Raw genomic sequence first — 16,621 nt, forward strand, 5'->3', positions numbered from 1 at the left:
CGGCTGTCATGAGCTGCCTTATGTGCTGGGACCTGAGCTGTCTTTTTGGCCCTGCATCCGTCTTTATTTTATTATTATTTTTTTAACATTGGTTCTGGGGATCAAGCTCAAGCCACTAGCTCTTGCAGCCCGTGCCATCCTGCTGGCCTGGTGCACGCATTTTAGCTCTGTTGGCTTGGTGAAAAATGGTGTCGTTACTAGTACAACTATCCTGCTGCTGCCCAGGGGACAGTGACTCATGCCTGAACAAATCCCAGCAGCTTACTCTCTGCCTGTGGGCACTTGTCATGGCTGATGGCAGGCTGTGTCTCCATGGTGATGTGCCAGATTGAGTGGCTTCTTCTATAGATCTCTTCACGCTGCTGTCCCTGAGTGAGCTGTCTGAGGTTGTTCTGAGTGGTGGATTAGTCTTCGCAACAAGTGTTCTCCTACTTAACATGTACGGTGGGTGGGTGGGGGGTAACTCAATGACACATAAAGGAGTCCCAGGCTACTGCTGAGGATGAGGTTCAAATTAGTCAAGTTAGATTTGATGTCTAAAAGCAAAACACCGATCAATTTGAGGGGCATGTAGAGACTATGCTCAGGGGAGTGTGTTAGGGCTGCGGGGGTTGGGGGAGCGTGTGTGTGCATGTGCATGCATAGGGGTTGGCTAGTTTGGTTGCTACATTGGATCACATAGGTAAGTGAGGAGCTGAGGGGTCTGCAGGTGCTCTGAGCAAGTGCTTGGCAGGCAGGGCTGGCCTGAGTGAGTTGGGTCTGTGACTGATGCTGGACCACAGGGCCACCTATCACCACCTGCTCATCTCTGGGCTGGCGAAGACAGAGGTCCGAAGGGCACTGCCAGGGCTGTGCCTCTGAACACAGGTCTCTGTCTGGCTAGGGCCTGACAAAGCAGCAGGCAGGAGCAGATGGAGGGGCTCCAGCCTCTCTGCTCAGAGCCAAGCAGACCCTGTCAGCGTCAGGGAGAACCCTACAACCATGCCCCTACCCCACCCCCAACGCAGGGGCCTCCTGGTTGCTGGTTCTAGGTTTCTAGAAAGCCAGCAGGTCAGCCTGGGGACATGACACATGGAGCATCTGTAACTTGGCTCCCAGGGCAGCCATCACCTTGGCATCTCACAGGCCTTGGTTTCCCGAGACTCTCCCAATTTGTTTCAGTTGTATGTCTTTCTCAACAAAGGCAGTTCATGAATGTACAATGTCTTCATAAATAATGGACTGCCTTCCCTCGGCCCTCGCCTGGAGTTCTAGTTGGGAAGAAGCGGCTGTGATGGACGCACATCAAGCGTGCTTGCGCTTGCTTGCGTGTGCTGCCCGCTGAGGGCCTGCTAATGTCTTTGAAGCCCTGGGCATGGCTAATCCAAACAGCTAATTAAAATGAGATTGACTCACTGGGAGCACAGTTCTCCAGGCACAGAAGCAAGCTCATTTGTTCACAATCGCTGGGACCAGGCTAGGCTGGGCCTGATTCCCACTGCAGAACTTACCTGGAGTACTACTACCACTCGGCTACCGGCATGCTCTGAGTCAGCCAGGCAGGATAAGAACCATGAACAAACCTGCTCCAGGGAGTGAGTGCAGGCTAATTCGTTGGTATCTCCTGGAGCTTCTGGCCTTGGAGCAACAGGGGCAGCTGTGTGCTCTGCAGGTCAGGGAGGAAGCTGATGTATTTTTACCCGCAGGACTGCCCAGGGTGCTATGCCCCAGGGCAGCCAGGGCCTCCAGTCTCTGTTTGGGGACATGAGCCAGATGAGGAACCTCAACCAGCAGTGAAGCAGCTTGTGTGCTGACATTTATCTTCGGACAGGTGAGTGTGCAATCCATCCAGCATACTGGTTAGTGATCTTCATCCAAAACTCTTGACTAACCGGATGGAGCCTGTTTGAGGGTGCTGATTGAGCAGGGGCTGTGAGGCCCAAGGGCTGTGGGTGGAGAAGGTCCAGGAGCTGGGTGTGAAGGTGTGCTCTCTATTCTACAGCAGTCAAGTGAGATCTAGCCTTCTATTATTGCTGTTACCAACTTTGGTTTCTGTTTCTAGAGGGGGCCTCAAACTTAAAATCCTCCTGCCTCAGCCTCCTGAGTGGAGGGATAACAAGCTTATAAAAAAATTTTTTTTTTTTTTTGAATTTGGTATGAGGCAAATGTTTAATCTAAGTTTCCCAGAGGTCTGTGATGCAAACCTCACAGAAATGTGTCTATGAACACTGCAGCCTCGTGACAAATGAACTATGGGGAAGGGGCAGTGAGGCCAGAGCAGCCTGCAGTGCAGACTGGAAAGCTTCTGCATCCCGTAAGCCTCTCCGCTGTCACAGCAATCCAAATCAACAATTAGAAGAAGCTTTTAATGGGTAAAATGTTCCTGGATGATTTTCTGCCCCTCCCCAACAGTGACCAAAAAAACTTGTGTCTGCTTTTTGGGGGGCAATTTAAATACCATGGAGGGAGGTGTATTAAGGTGGAGCTTCCAGAACACTGACCCTTTAGTGGAGAGGGGGGAGCAGGTTCTTCACACTTGAACAAAACCACCAGGCTCTGGTTCCCACACACGTGGGCTGTGCTCACGGCAGAGAGCTGATTGCTGAGCCTGGCCCTGGGCCCTGTCCCTACCTGCCTGCAGTTGACCAGGCCAAGGGCTGCTGTGCTGGAAGGGGCCCAACTGGGCGGATGGAGAGGCAGAAATGCAAGTCACCTTGAGGTTTGGCAAACACCTGCCATATAGGCTGTCCTTGCAGGCCGTGACCTTGAAGAGTCAGGGCTGGAACCAGGCCACTTTCCATGGCATTAGCAACACCTTTGTCCGCCTCTGCCATGGGCTGGCTAAATGCCAACAGGACTTGGTGCAGGAACGCAGCCAAAGGGGGGCTCAGAACTCCAGCCAGGGCAGGTTGGTAACACTGACACCAAGCCAGCAAGAGGCAGGCTTGTCTTCACAAGCAAATGGTGGCACTCCAACGGTAGTGAGGGTGAGGGGTGTCATGGGAAGGGTAGCTGTGACAGCTGGGCACAGCTGGAGATCTTTCCTCTTCCAGGGTGAAGTTCCCTAACACAAAGCAGCATCAGAGGCTGAACGCAGGCCGGTGCCCAGGAGGGAATCTGCCACAGCACACACAGGCTATGCTGGCCAAGTCGCCGCAGGCCTGCCACAGTAGCCAGGTAACCATCTGGCCTGGATGTGTGGCCACAACGCATGACCCATGCCATCTGCTGCTTCAAGCAAGCGCTCGGGAGGAGCAGGGCCCGTCTGAGCCGCTACCACCTGAAAGCCCCCACTAGGGGAGGTGGCCCTCAACTTGTGGTGCTGCTGTTGCCATTTAACAAGCAGACTGGGGCGCCACCCTCTCTCTCCTGGAGGGGCTGTGAGCCTTCGTCCTGGGGTTGTCTGGGCTTTCCAGTTCAGGAAGAATGGAAACCCCACTGCTGGGAAAGCTTGGTAATTGTTGCTCAGCTGAAACCAGAGACCATCTTTCCATGGGAACTGTTGTCTGGGCTTCAGGAGAAGCAAGGCTGAGTGCTCATGGTCTGCATAGACAACCAGTCCAGTACAGCAGCAGTAAGCCCAGCCAAAGATGACCACACTGGCCCAGAGCCTGCCCTGTGTGCTGTCATGTTGCCCCGCCCCCAGCTGTGGTGATAAACCAGGGCTAGAAATGGTGGAGAAAAATTTCAAGGCAGCCAGAGCAGAGAACAAGGCCACGAGCGAGTCCAGAACCTTTAATAACAGAGCAGACATGGCCGCGTAAGGCAAAAGGGAAGCTGGGGGTATGTGTCCCCTCTGGTTCCCCGGCAGCTAAGGGAGGCCACTTGTCCCCCACCCTGCTAGCAGGTGCAAGCGGCAGCAACCCCAGAAGTCCATGGGGACAGATCTCTGGGAAGCTTTGCTACGGTGTGACAAACTGTGTCTCCAAGAAGCCCAGGTGCTTTTCCTAGGGGGGCGGGGGCGGGGGCAGGGTGTGCTTGAAGCTGCCCTATCTGTCTTCATTCCTGTCACCTCTGCCACTGCTCTCAAAGCTCTTCCATGGCCTTTCTTTCATGGTGCTGACCACGAAGTTACATTTCCCCTGTGGCCCGGCTGCCGGCCTGGCAAAGCCGGGCCAGCAGGGGCCATCAGCGCAGCATGAGGGAGGTGAGCTGGCACCCGCCGGCACTCTGGGAGGGAGGGGCCTACAGGCCTTGCTCAGTCTCAGCTGGCTCTGTGTGCCCACCCATACTGCTAGACAGCGGGACGGACGTCTGAGCTCTCTGAATGTCTCCAGCTGAGAACCCTGCATGCCTCAACAGCAGGTGTCTCCGTGGCAGAGCACTTGCCGGGCACAGACGTGAGGCCCCAGCCGGGTTCCATCCCCAGCACTGGGAAACAGAGACCCTGTGTGGCTGTGGAGGGGCAGATGCTGCTCCCAGGTGGCTCTGACTCCCTCCCGCTGAAGGTGGAAGCCCTCTCAACCCTCTAGCACCTTCTTAAAGAAAATTTAGCCACCTTGGTGGCTCCCCCCAACCACACTTGAGTCCTCTGCAGACCCACTGTGGAGTGTGCTGGTCTCTGTCCAGGTGTTAGGTGCCTGGTCTACAGGAATTCTGCAGAGCTCCGAGTGTCTGTGCTCAAATGTTCTCACTGACTGGGTCTCCGGGCCCCTGGGTGTGGAGCTGCCCTGCCATCCTGCAGGCCGAGTGTGTCTCAAGAGCACTGACTGAGGCTGCTGGGGGAAGAAATGCCACCAGCCAGGCTCAGGAACCCCACGGAGTGGCCCCTTCCTGGACAGAGCAAGTGAAAAGGTCCTCACAGGTAAGGGGCTGGACAGGTGTGGGGACAGGAGGCCGGGCGCTCGGACTCCATCCTCAGCACCACACACAGGAGACTAGCGTGTGCTGGAGGGAGGGGTCTCCCTCCTGTCACAGGCTGCGGTGGAGGAGTGCTTTGGGAAAGGCTAATTCAGAGTCATCCGCATGGCTCCCAAAGCCCTAGGGTGGGAGCAGACTCTGTATAAGTGGCACCAGAGGCAGCAAGGCTATGTGGCCATAGGCCACCTGGGTGGGGGGGGGCACTGTCCCCAAACTTCCACTCTGTGCTGCAGCTTCCCTATAGTTCTAACATTTGTAAAACTGGCCATGAGAATTTGTAAAACTTCTCCATGAGGTGACGCCCTAGACACTGTCCTAGGGGAAAGACAGTGCTAGGTCATAGCTGTACCCAGCCATGGTGTCATAGGGTAAGCGGCAGACAGGAAGAGCGCTCTGGAAGGCCAGCTGGTCCACTGCAAACTCATAGGCATGGATCAGGCCACGATGTCTAGAGGGAGCACAGATAAGCACGGGTCAGCGAGGCTGCTGTGGCAAGAGGCATGCACAGTCTGGGCTGGCCCTCCTTCCTCCACCCTGACACAGTGTGTGATTTGAGCCCACAATGTCAGGTATGTAGACACTGAGGCCCAGCCTCACTGTGCCCCTGCTCTGTCCCAGCTGCCAGGAGCAGCTGCGGGGTGTCCCAGGCAGACACCCAGTACCCGCTTCAGGTCTGTAGCAGCACTGTGTTCCCATGGTTGGCACCCTGACAGGAGCACGGGATGGGGGCGGGGGCTACTGAGGAAACCACACCAAGCATGTCTCAGGATGTGCCCCACCCTTCACTGACCTCCTGTGACAGGCAAAGTTGTCCAGGTCAGCGTTCCGCACCACCTTCTCGTAGGGCACGTTGGCGGTGATGAGGCTGTGGCTATTGAAGGAGATGTAGCGCACAGGGTGCCTGGAGCAGAGGGGAAGGAACTGTAAGTAGCTGTGCACAGAGGAACTCTAGGCATCCTTCCACTCTGGAGAAGGAACCGGGGCACAAGCAAGGCCCTCCTCAGACCCTTACACATTCCAGCACACTCTTCAACAAGTTGGTGCACTGGGATATAAGGTGGTTCAGGTTGAGACAAACCTGCACATGGCACAGAGACTCAACCAGCCTCCTGAGTGAGGCCTCAGTCCTGAAGTGACAGCTACAACCGACAGCCATGCTGTGAGCGGGGGACAACAGACAAGTCTCTGGCCCTCAGAGGTTGCAAACCAGCCAGAAGGTAAGGTGCCCACCTCAGCTCAGTAGGAAGGAGTTTGGGGCTGCCTGAGGCCAGCAGGGAGGAAGCCCGCGGCAGGAACAGGCCTTTCTGGCTGGAGGACAATGGGGAGTGCATAAAGAGAAGGGACTGGGTGAGGGAAGGCAGGCTGAGGATGGGTGGGCAGACAGTAGCTGGAATACAGCCAGGGCACTTACAAGAGAAGACCTCACTTCCTGGGCTTCTCTCGAGTGGGGAAAAGAGCTGTTGGGTGTGGGTAGCCTGCCTGAGCCACTGGAGAAGCCCAGAAAAGACATCAATTGTTCTGGAGGTGCAGAGAATACTCTTTACAAATACTGGCTTTCCTGAAATTTGGGCAAATGCTGCTGTAGTCTAGTGTGAAAGTTTGAGCTGCCCTTTGGCGCCACCTGGTGGCACCATGGTGCATCACCATGGAAGTTAAGGAAGGATAAGGGCAGAGGCAGTGTGAGACCCCTGGGATTCTGGTCCCATAAAAGCTGTCAGCCAAAGTATTCAACACCCTGCATGCCAAGAAACATTTCACTTTGCTACCTTTGGGAATGCTTGCAAAGCCATCAACCCTACACTTGAAGGCAGAGCTGTCTTGAGTTTGCATCTGGGGTGGAGAGATACATCTGTCAGGGTCTTGCGCTGGCCACCTCCACAGACCACACTCTCTCTTTACAGAGGGGCCAAAGCTCAGTGTGACAGGATTCAGAGCAGGCTCTCCTACAGACAGGATGTGACAGGACTCTGGGGAAGGCTCACCTTACTGAAAGCAGCGGAGCTGGTAGCAATTCCAGGCTGCTTCTAAATTCAGAGCTGAGGCAAGCTCACATGAACAATTCTACCCGTAGGCACCCATCACTGAAACTCTCCTGCTCAAGGCTAGATGTGCTCCCCTTAGCTGGCACACTACATACCCTTCTTCATAGCGAATGAAGGTGCAAACCACACACTTGGACACACTGAGTCTGGCCCATGGGGGACCTGTGCCAACCCATCCATCTGCACACTGGAAGTTAGTCTCACCAAGCTGGATTCCTCCTTTTCCTGGCAATTAAGATGAAAGAATCCACAATGATCAGCATAGTTGTAAAAAGTTCACTCCACCCTGAGAATCCAGGACAAAGGCCGAGTATTATTCAGGGCACTATTAATGGGGGAAGAGACAGGAGCTGAAGTCTCACGATTGGTTTTTCTAAGCCTAGGTCTCCTCTCCTTCAAAGTTGCTTTCAGGAAGGTGGCATCATGGGCACAGAGGGCCTGGGAACCCCTCCAGCAACCCCGGCCACTCATATACACACACAGCAGGGGCCGACAGCTCACCTGGAGTGCACCCCCTACAGGCCGCACACAGCGGGACAGCTCACCTGGAGTGCACCCCCTGCAGGCCGCACACAGCGGGACAGCTCACCTGGAGTGCACCCCCTGCAGGCCGCACACAGCGGGACAGCTCACCTGGAGTGCACCCCCTGCAGGCCGCACACAGCGGGACAGCTCACCTGGAGTGCACCCCCTACAGGCCGCACACAGCGGGACAGCTCACCTGGAGTGCACCCCCTACAGGCCGCACACAGCGGGACAGCTCACCTGGAGTGCACCCCCTGCAGGCCGCACACAGCGGGACAGCTCACCTGGAGTGCACCCCCTGCAGGCCGCACACAGCGGGACAGCTCACCTGGAGTGTACCTCCCACAGCTTCTGGTTCATGCGGTAATCCCACACACACACCAGCCCCTCCTCTCCTCCACTGACAATCTTCCAGTCATCCATCTGAACTGCAGAAACCCCCAGCTGATGGGCAGACAGTGACAGGGCGATTTTGTCGCTGCGGAGGTCATGGAGACGGACTCTGGAAGATGCAAGAACACCAGGAGGAGAGGGTTTAGTAAGGAACCCTGCGGCCCCAGCTTCGGCTGTGTGGCCCCTGTAGCATATTCCCATGGGACTCCCCTGTGGGGCTGAACATCTACGGTAGGACAGACACTTTGTCTTATGCTGGACAACCGTGACCAAAGCCCCGGCAAGGCAGAAAGAGCATGTGCTGTCCCAAACTTAACCCACACGGTACACACACTCACTGCTTCCAGGGTCCTGGGGATTATTTTAATTACTCAAGACCATGGCTGCCTCACTCCCCAGGCCTGAAGGGCATCATGGAAACTTGCCTTTTGCTCAAAGTAAACACCTGCCTGTTAGTGTGTAGACCCCAGGTGTACAAGGGACCGTCACGGCTGAGACCTTACACGTGTGCAGAGAACGGAGATGGATACTGCAGTTCTGCTCAAGAAGAGTTGGATTTTGGAGCAAGTTTTAGTAAATGTTTGGTAAGTACCTAACTTCCCTTTTAAACACAGGGTGTTTTATGGATTTCAAAATTCTGCTTCCCTGGGCTCTATAACCTCCAGCTTTTGTTTGAGTTCAATAAGTGACTTTGTAGGAAAGAACAGAAACACCACATAGATTAACAGGCAAGGAAGGGCTGGCCAGAAGTGTAAGGGGCAGCTGCCTCCACGACTCTGACAGGCAAGACTGGAGAGAGAGAGGCTGTGGGCACAGCCAACACCAGGCACACAACCTTGAGCCCCCCGGGATGCCTGCCCCTGGAGACTAGCTCAGCTACAGTGCACTGTACACAGAAGCAAGCCTGCAGTCAGCTCCACGGGGACTGAGGCAAGCCCCCTGCGCTAACAGATGCCTCCAAACAGCCGGGCACCATCACACCGCTCCTGCCCATTGTTAGAAACACTGTATGTAAGCACAGAGCAATTTATCCACAGCAATCTGCCCACCACAACAACTACATTAAAAATTATGGTTGTATGTAGGGGTGAAGCACGTGTGCGGTGCCTGCAGAAAGCCACCACATCCTCCAGAACTGGAGTTTTGGTTGCTAGTCGCCATGTGGGTGCTGGAAATTGGACCTGGGTCCTCTGAAGAACAGCTTGTGCTCTTAGCTGCTGAGCCATCTCTCCAGTCCCCCACAGCTACATTTTTCATAAACAACCACTAATTGTAAGAAACACAGTCAAGGGGCTGGAGAGACGACTCCACAGTTAAAAGCACGGATTGCTCTTAGAGAGGATCCCCGTGCTCTCTTCCAGCCTCCGTGTGCACCACCCCATCTTAAATAGATTTCAGTTTTATGGGAGCAGGTAATGTCAGCATGCTGAGTTGCATGTAACAGTGGCTCCCCAAGAGGCTGAGGCAGGAGGATTGGAAGTTCCCCTCCACCCTCAACAGCTTAGTCATATTCTGTGTCAAATAAATATGTGCCTGGAATGTGGTAGAGCTTGTGCCTAACCCAGGGAAATTTCTGGGTTTACTTAGGCAGCTGAGGCAGGCAGGGCTGCTGAGAGTTTGAGCTGAAAAGATTATACAAGTATTTCAGCTAATGTATGTTAGTCTAGAGCAGAGGGCCCCTCAGAACCGGTTCCGGTTCCTCCAAGTTAACAGTGAAGACCCACGGCTCACAGTAAGAGAAAAGGCGAGAACAACTTCCCTCAAGGAGTGCCTGCTGAGCACATGTCCAAGGCTGCTGTAGTAAGAAATAAAACTGGATGCTGCTCCTTTATCATGTCTCTTCAGCAAAGAGACCCTGTTACTCAGGCCGTGGCTGCTTGTGAGACTCATGGCTGGAGTACCCCAGCGAGGCTACGCTGGAATGGCTTACAAGGCACTCCTGCTGGGGTGTTTCCAGAGAGTGGCCACATGCAGGCTGCCATGACTCTCCACCTTGATGGACCATACTTTCAACCCTAAACCCAAAATAAACTCGTTTTTGTCACAAAATGAGAAAACATAACTAAAACAGTAAGGAAAACTCGCTCTTTCGGGCCCGCCCCAAGCAGGGACTCTCTGACCCGCAGCACACAACAGGGTCAGGGCCTTGGTTTCAGACAGCTTGGGCAGTGTCCCACCCCTCACCACCTACTGTGTGAAAACCACAGCTCTCTGCGGGGGGCCTCAGGGGAAGCCGCCTCTCCACTGCCCTGCAGAGTCAGGAGCTTAGCCGCTGTGGGAGGGAGGGGTGAGGCTGCGGCCCTCAGTGCACACTGCTTTAAAACTTCCATTCATCTACCAGACCCTGAACACGAGCTCCATGAGAAGGGAGCAGGCAGGAGCAGCGAGAGCCGCAGAGCGCAGGGGCATCACGCCTAAGGAGGTCCTGGAGGAAAGCGGGCTGTAATGCCCTGGGGTTAGTGCCAGTGAGCACCGACCACACTAAACTCATTTTAAAATGGGAGCATGGGAGCAGGTCTTCTGTAGCCTGGGGAGGAGGAGGTGCCTGTTCAGAGCGATCATTAGACATGCCATGAATCTGAATGACTGCATGGGGATGGCGTAAGTCAGTGTGCGTCACTTCGGGCAACCACGAGGGACAGGCAGCTGTCAGGGGCTGCACGGAGGCCCCTCGTGCTCCTGCTTTCAGGGACAACATAAGCCCGGTTCAGAAGTCAAATGCTAACAGCAGCTCCTTGGGAGGAGAGGTAAGGATGCAGCCAGAGGCTCAAGGGAGGCTTTTTGCTTTATTGCAGACACGACAATGCTGTTTAAAACTCGGGCCTCAGAGGGTGTCCATTCCACCCTGGTGTGCACAAGTGCACAGGCCTGGCGTGCACAGATGGCTAACCTGTTCCTTAGCTAGTGTGAGTGGGTATAATGTGGGACAACAGAGGTTGAGCATTGTGGTACAGTCTGAAATCCTAGCACCAGAGAGGTAAAGGCAGAAGGGCCAAGAGATCAAGGCCATCCTTGGCTACCACAACACAAGTTCAAGACCAGCCTGGGGTACATGAAAACCTGGCGTAAAAACACACTATCACCATCAACAAAGCAACAAACCAGACAGACAATCACAGTCTTGGGATGCAGAATCAAGGCCACACGGCAAGATGGCAGTGCAGGCCTATGGCTAAGTGCCACTCCTTCCCAGTCTCCAGAGGGGGCGCCTTCTAGGCGCGCACAGCTGCCTGGCTTTGGGCCTCTGAAGGCCAAGAGACCCAAGGCTGCTGGGCACCCAGGAAGGAGCCTCAGGCTGGAGCCCAGCAGGGGCACTTGAACCAGATGGGGGTGGAGTGCATGCTGGCTAGTCAGGTCTATCAAGAGCCCTTCTGTTTACAGTGTGGCTGCTAAAGACACACGGGCAAACGTGTTTAGTCCAGTAGTTCAAAGTTTGCCGTCTGTTTCTCTACTGTGTTTAGACAGCGGCACAATGGTGCCAAATGAAGACAACAAACAGCAGAGAGAGAAAAGCTCACACTCACTAGGGAAACAGTTTTCTGACATCTTAAGGAGACCTCTGGCTTCCTGTCTCAGACAGAATTGCATTGTCCTGTTCACCCAAGCCATCAAATTCACATTAGGAAGCAGGTATCTAGTCCAGAGCACCTGACACTGTGCAGTACCAACCCTGAATGCAGCATGCCCTGGCAGAGCCGGCAGCCTCAGCACTCAAATTGCTCACTCCACACTGGGAAACAGGTAGCCCAGCAAATGGGCAGAGACATGCCAGGCTGACCGATTCCAGGGACAAGAAGGGGCCAATGGTAGAAACTGCGGCTCCTCATCTAGTGAGTATCACAACTTTGCCTGCTGAAAGAAAAATAATTGGTCTGAAAGCTATAATTGTCTTATGTTTAATATTCATGGATGGGCTTGGAGGACAGCCCCAACACTCCCTCTCTGCAGCCTTCACTAATGAAATCCGCACCATAGGAGGCAGCTTTAGCCCGCCAATTAAAACAAAAGACACCAGAACCTTCCAAAGACTCCAGCAGAGGAGCATCCATGTGATGGGCAGGAAAACGCGCTGGAACGGAGAGGGAGGCACGCTCTGGTTGGTCCTGTGTGAAGCGCTTTGAATAACTCATTATAACACTTGCAGATGGAGTGAGCGTAATGTTCGCACCCTGCACGCCTCTGGCAGCAGGCCCCACACACGAGCGCACCACAACCTTCTATGTGCTGGGCAGGAAGGAAGCGAGAGGACTCTTTAATTGGGGGGTCACACCTTGGGGCGTGCTTCCTAGTGGTTTGGACTCAACAGTCCTGTATGATAACAAGGCAAAGCTGGCAGTGCTCAGATTGTGGGCTGGCCGTTCTTCAGGAAGAACACAACCTTGGCTACAGTTAGATCCAGAAACTAAAGGTAAGTGTATGGAAATCATTGACACATAAGCTTTTTAAAATTATGACTAAGTTGGGAAAACTGGTATTTCTAGAAGGTTAGTGCACACGTCTGTCTGACCTCGCTGTACCTGAGCTGTGGACGAAGGCTGTACATAGGCTCATATGTAGAATCTCAGCCTCACCCCCACAGCACCAAAGCTGTTCTGAGAATGTGCATCTTAATAGTAATTGGAAACACTTCAGATTTTCAGATGGACGGCATACCCAGCTTTGTCCAGCTGGGCTTAGCATGCTTTGAGCCAAGCAACATCACTGCATTGTGAGGTTTCTACATGAAATAGAAGCCCCAACCCCTTTAGGGACAACCCCGGAGCTTTCAGCACCTGAGTCCTCAAGGAATCTTCTGAGCCCTGTGCTCTGCAGCACACAAAAGCCAGCCTGGGACAGCAGTGACAGCCAAAGCAATAAAGCCGGAAGTACAGACGCTTTTCCTAATAGTTTTCATTCTGAGACTGAGTGAGTGACAGCAGGCTGGCTCAGCAGGTGAATGCTCACAGCAAGCCTAGTGACCTGAACATCACCCTTAGAATCTTGGTGAAGGTGGACGGAGAGAACCCACCCCACAGCTGTCCCTGGACCCCCAAATGCATGCTATGGCATGTATAACCCCATCATTATGCACACAATAACTTTAAATGTTGCTCTGACTGTCCTGAAACTCACTCTGTAGATCAGACTGGCCTCAAACTCATAAACAGATCTGCCTGCCTCTGCCTCCCAAGTACTGGGATTAAAGGTGTGTTCCACTACTGTCTGGCTCTAAGATTTTGTTTTTAAAGTGTGTGTGTGAGTGTGTGTGTGTGTGTGTGTGTGTGTGTGTGTGCCTGTGTGTGCGCGCGCGTATGTGCGTATTTGCATGTGTGGGTGCAGTGCCCACAGAGTCCAGAAGAGGGCATCTGGTCCCCTCAGCTAGAGATACAGGTGTTGTGAGTCACCTGGTGTGGCTACTGAGAATCGAACTCAGATTCTCTGCAAGGGCAGTACATGCTCTAATAGTTGAGCCATCTTTCTGACTCGCTCCCCCTCCCCTTTTTTTTTTTTTTAAATAAAGAGCCTCACTACATAGGCCAAGCAGTCCTGAGACTTGTGCTTCAGCCTCCCAGGAGGTACACCACCAGACACAACTCCAACACAGATACTCTCCCTTCACCTACAATGGTTGTTTAGCAAGCCTGGCAATTGGAAGGTGCTAACTCTACCTAGTGCATCCTGACCAAAAGATGCAGGAAAGTCCAGCCAGGCGCTGGCGACACAGATCAAAAGGGCAGGCAGGGTCAGAACACACTCGATTTCTATGGTGAACTAATTTTCTCAAGTAGAAAGAACAATCTTGTCAACAAACAGTGCTGAGACAACTAAGGACAGACTGCACACCGCATCCAAAATCATGCATTTCAAATGTAAGACCTTAAACCAGAAGGCAGACTGATTAATCACCAATAACCGTGGAGTAGGAGACACTTTTTAAAATAAGTGATAACACAAGCAATGAGAGAAAAACTAAATCACACTCCATCAATATTTGAAGCCCATACTGCAAAGACCATTGTCGACAAGTGAACACAGCTGACACAAGAGGAGGGAATATTGCAAATGGCAGATCTGACAAGGGACTGACACCCAGGAAAGTGGAAAAAACAACTCAACAATAAAAACCTCACTTAAAAACAGGATTTGAGTCTGAGTGTGTAGCTCATGCCTGCAATCCCAGAACTCAGCAGTAGACACGGGACTGCCCGTGTCTACACACAAGTGCTAGCCGATCACTACACAGTGAAGCTGCTCAAACCAGGACTTGGGTAGCGAAGTCTCCGGGAGGGTGCGAAGACAGACCATACCACAGGCATGGGCGGGTCCCTAGACAACAGCACACAGTGACACCTCACAAACCAGGTGGGCGGACTGCCACACAAACTGAGGAAGATTCCCAGCGCTAGGGCAGGCTGGAAGAGCAGTCACTAGAGCAGAGCGTGGTGATTACCACTGAAGCCAGCAAGTCAATTTCTAGGTGTCTACAGCCAAGAGATTGAAGATACTCAAAAAACTTACACAGGAATTATGATAAAGGTCAAAGCTACTAAGAGGTTTGATTGATAAAACCACCCACCCCGATGTCCACAGGGCGAAGGAGATGGACACAGTGTGGTCTGTCCAGTGATGGAGTAGATGGTGTTTGGATATAAGCTACAATATGGACGAACCTTGAAAACATCAGACTAGGAATAAGTTAAAAAGGCCACGTCAACCATTTTTGCAAACACTGACCGCTCACGGTGTGTGTCTTCTCTCTGGGGTACTGTCCTGAAATTGACTGTGAATTTAAGTTGGTGGTCACATGGCACGTGAATCCTACCTCAAGGGATCGGTTCTAAAAATGAATTTGTGTTGGGGAGGGGGCTTTGTGGGTAAAATGCCCGGCAGACAATAAGGACCTAAGTTTGGGTCCCCAAGGCCCAGGTGAAGCTGAACACAGCATCACATGTCTGCAACCCAGCTCTCCTAAGGCGAGATGACAGGTAGGGACAGTACAGTCCCCAGAAGCTCCTGGGCATAACCAACATGGGAGAAGCAAGTGCAGAAGACAGTGTTTGTCCTGATTGTCACACATGTGCTGTAATGTGCACATACCCACACATGGATGTGTACACATACAAAAACATGTGCACATACACAACACACACATATTACAAAGTAAGCTATGTCTGGGTGTGGGGTGACAGAGTTGACAGCTGCCTCACCCCAGCACTGACTGTGGGCCTGGCTCTCTGGGGCAGACCCGGAGCTTCATTGTTGAGACACACTGGGGGGGGGCACCTCACTGAACGCAGCCCTGTGCCACCAGCTACAAGCTTTCCTTCACTCACGGGGTTCTCAGCAACAGAACTGTAGGCTGAGGCAGGAGGCTGTGACCACTTCCCTGGAACTAATGAGCTTTCAAACTTTCCATCTCCTAGGGAGAAATGAGCAGGCTAATGGCTTAGGTTGGGGGACAGTGTGTCCACTGGGCAGGAGATGGCCTGCATGTGCGAGAAAACTTATCCATAGGGGCTTTAAAATGTTTCAATTCTTTCACAGAACGTAGCTGAACAAAGGACGTTCCCAGGTGTCTGGACTCTTAAATGAGGCAAGGAGTCTTGGCGTTGTAAGTCCTCACTGCAGACACAAGCCCTGGCCTGGAGCAGGTAGGGCTCTAACACTGAGGGGTCCTGTTCCTGCCTGTTATCTAGTGACTGATACTGAGAATCCTGGAACCTCCCTGCTTTATTTAAAAAACTTAATTCTGCCACATTCTAATAAAACGAATTTCTCAAAAATCAAATTTGGGCTTCACGCTGACCAGTAGGCCTTGTGAATGGGGCACGAGGCTCCTCCTCTAGTCATGGCATATGATGAGGTGGGTGCACTCCAGAGGAAAAAGTCAGCTTGACAGAGAATACCTATGTGTCCTGGAGGACAGCTGACAGTGGCTGTGACGCTCTGGAGATTCTGGGCTAAGGTCTTCACACGTGAGGGGCTCCTCTGCTCTGGAGCGGGGCTCTGGGTTCCTGCCAGCACCAAGAAGCTCACATTTCACACACTCTCTGGGCAGAGTCCACTGCTCAGGCCTGGACTGGAGGTCCCCTGACATTTGCCCCACTTGAAAACAGTGGAGACTGTCAGCTTATCTCACAGGAAGTGGTTTGTTTCCCTGGCCGCACACTGGGGCTACTTGCAAAGCCTAGGTGGTGGTGGTTGGTGTGTGTATGCAAGGGCATGTATGTGTGTAGTGTATGCATGTATGTGACTGTGTGCAGGGGCATGTATGTGTGCAGTGTATGCATGTATGTGACTGTGTGCAGGGGCATGTACATGTGCGGTGTGTGCATGTATGTGACTATGTGCAAGGGCATGTACGTGTGCAGTGTGTGCATGTATGTCACTGTGTGCAAGGGCATGTACGTGTGCAGTGTATGCATGTATGTGACTGTGTGCAAGGGCATGTATGTGTGCAGTGTGTGCATGTATGTGACTGTGTGCAGGGGCATGTATGTGTGCAGTGTGTGCATGTATGTGACTGTGTGCAGGGGCATGTATGTGTGCAGTGTGTGCATGTATGTGACTGTGTGCAAGGGCATGTGGAAGTCAGAGTGAATGCGAGAAGTCCTCAGTTGTCCTCTACCTTATCTTTTGAGACAGGCTGAACCCAGAGCTGTCTGACTTGCTGGCCAGTGAACTCTGAGGACAGTCATGCCTGTGCCCCCTTTCCGCCAGGGTTACAGAGGAATGTGACCATGCCTTTTTTGGTTGTTGTTCTTTATAGACAGGGTCTCAGTATGTAGCTTTTGCTGGCCTGGGTTTTACTATGTAGAACAGGCTGGCTCGAACTCACAGAG

The 16,621-nt window shown here is 53.0% G+C and overlaps 1 protein-coding gene across 1 annotated transcript in view; it reads right to left on the bottom strand.

Annotated features, from left to right (window-relative positions):
• Positions 1-3,699: 3,699 nt before the first annotated feature.
• Fbxw8 (F-box and WD repeat domain containing 8) overlaps positions 3,700-16,621 on the bottom strand; it is an 86,963-nt gene continuing 74,041 nt past the window's right edge. The window contains exons 9-11 of the mRNA XM_051176519.1: positions 7,735-7,908; positions 5,630-5,740; positions 3,700-5,287 (exon numbers count right to left, since the gene is read on the bottom strand). Of these exons, the coding sequence (XP_051032476.1) occupies positions 5,155-5,287; positions 5,630-5,740; positions 7,735-7,908 (418 nt within the window). The 3' untranslated portion in view covers positions 3,700-5,154. The remainder of the gene's footprint in view (positions 5,288-5,629; positions 5,741-7,734; positions 7,909-16,621) is intronic.

Source organism: Phodopus roborovskii, unplaced genomic scaffold (genome assembly GCF_943737965.1).
Source record: "Phodopus roborovskii unplaced genomic scaffold, PHOROB, whole genome shotgun sequence".
NCBI classification, from domain to species: domain Eukaryota; kingdom Metazoa; phylum Chordata; class Mammalia; order Rodentia; family Cricetidae; genus Phodopus; species Phodopus roborovskii.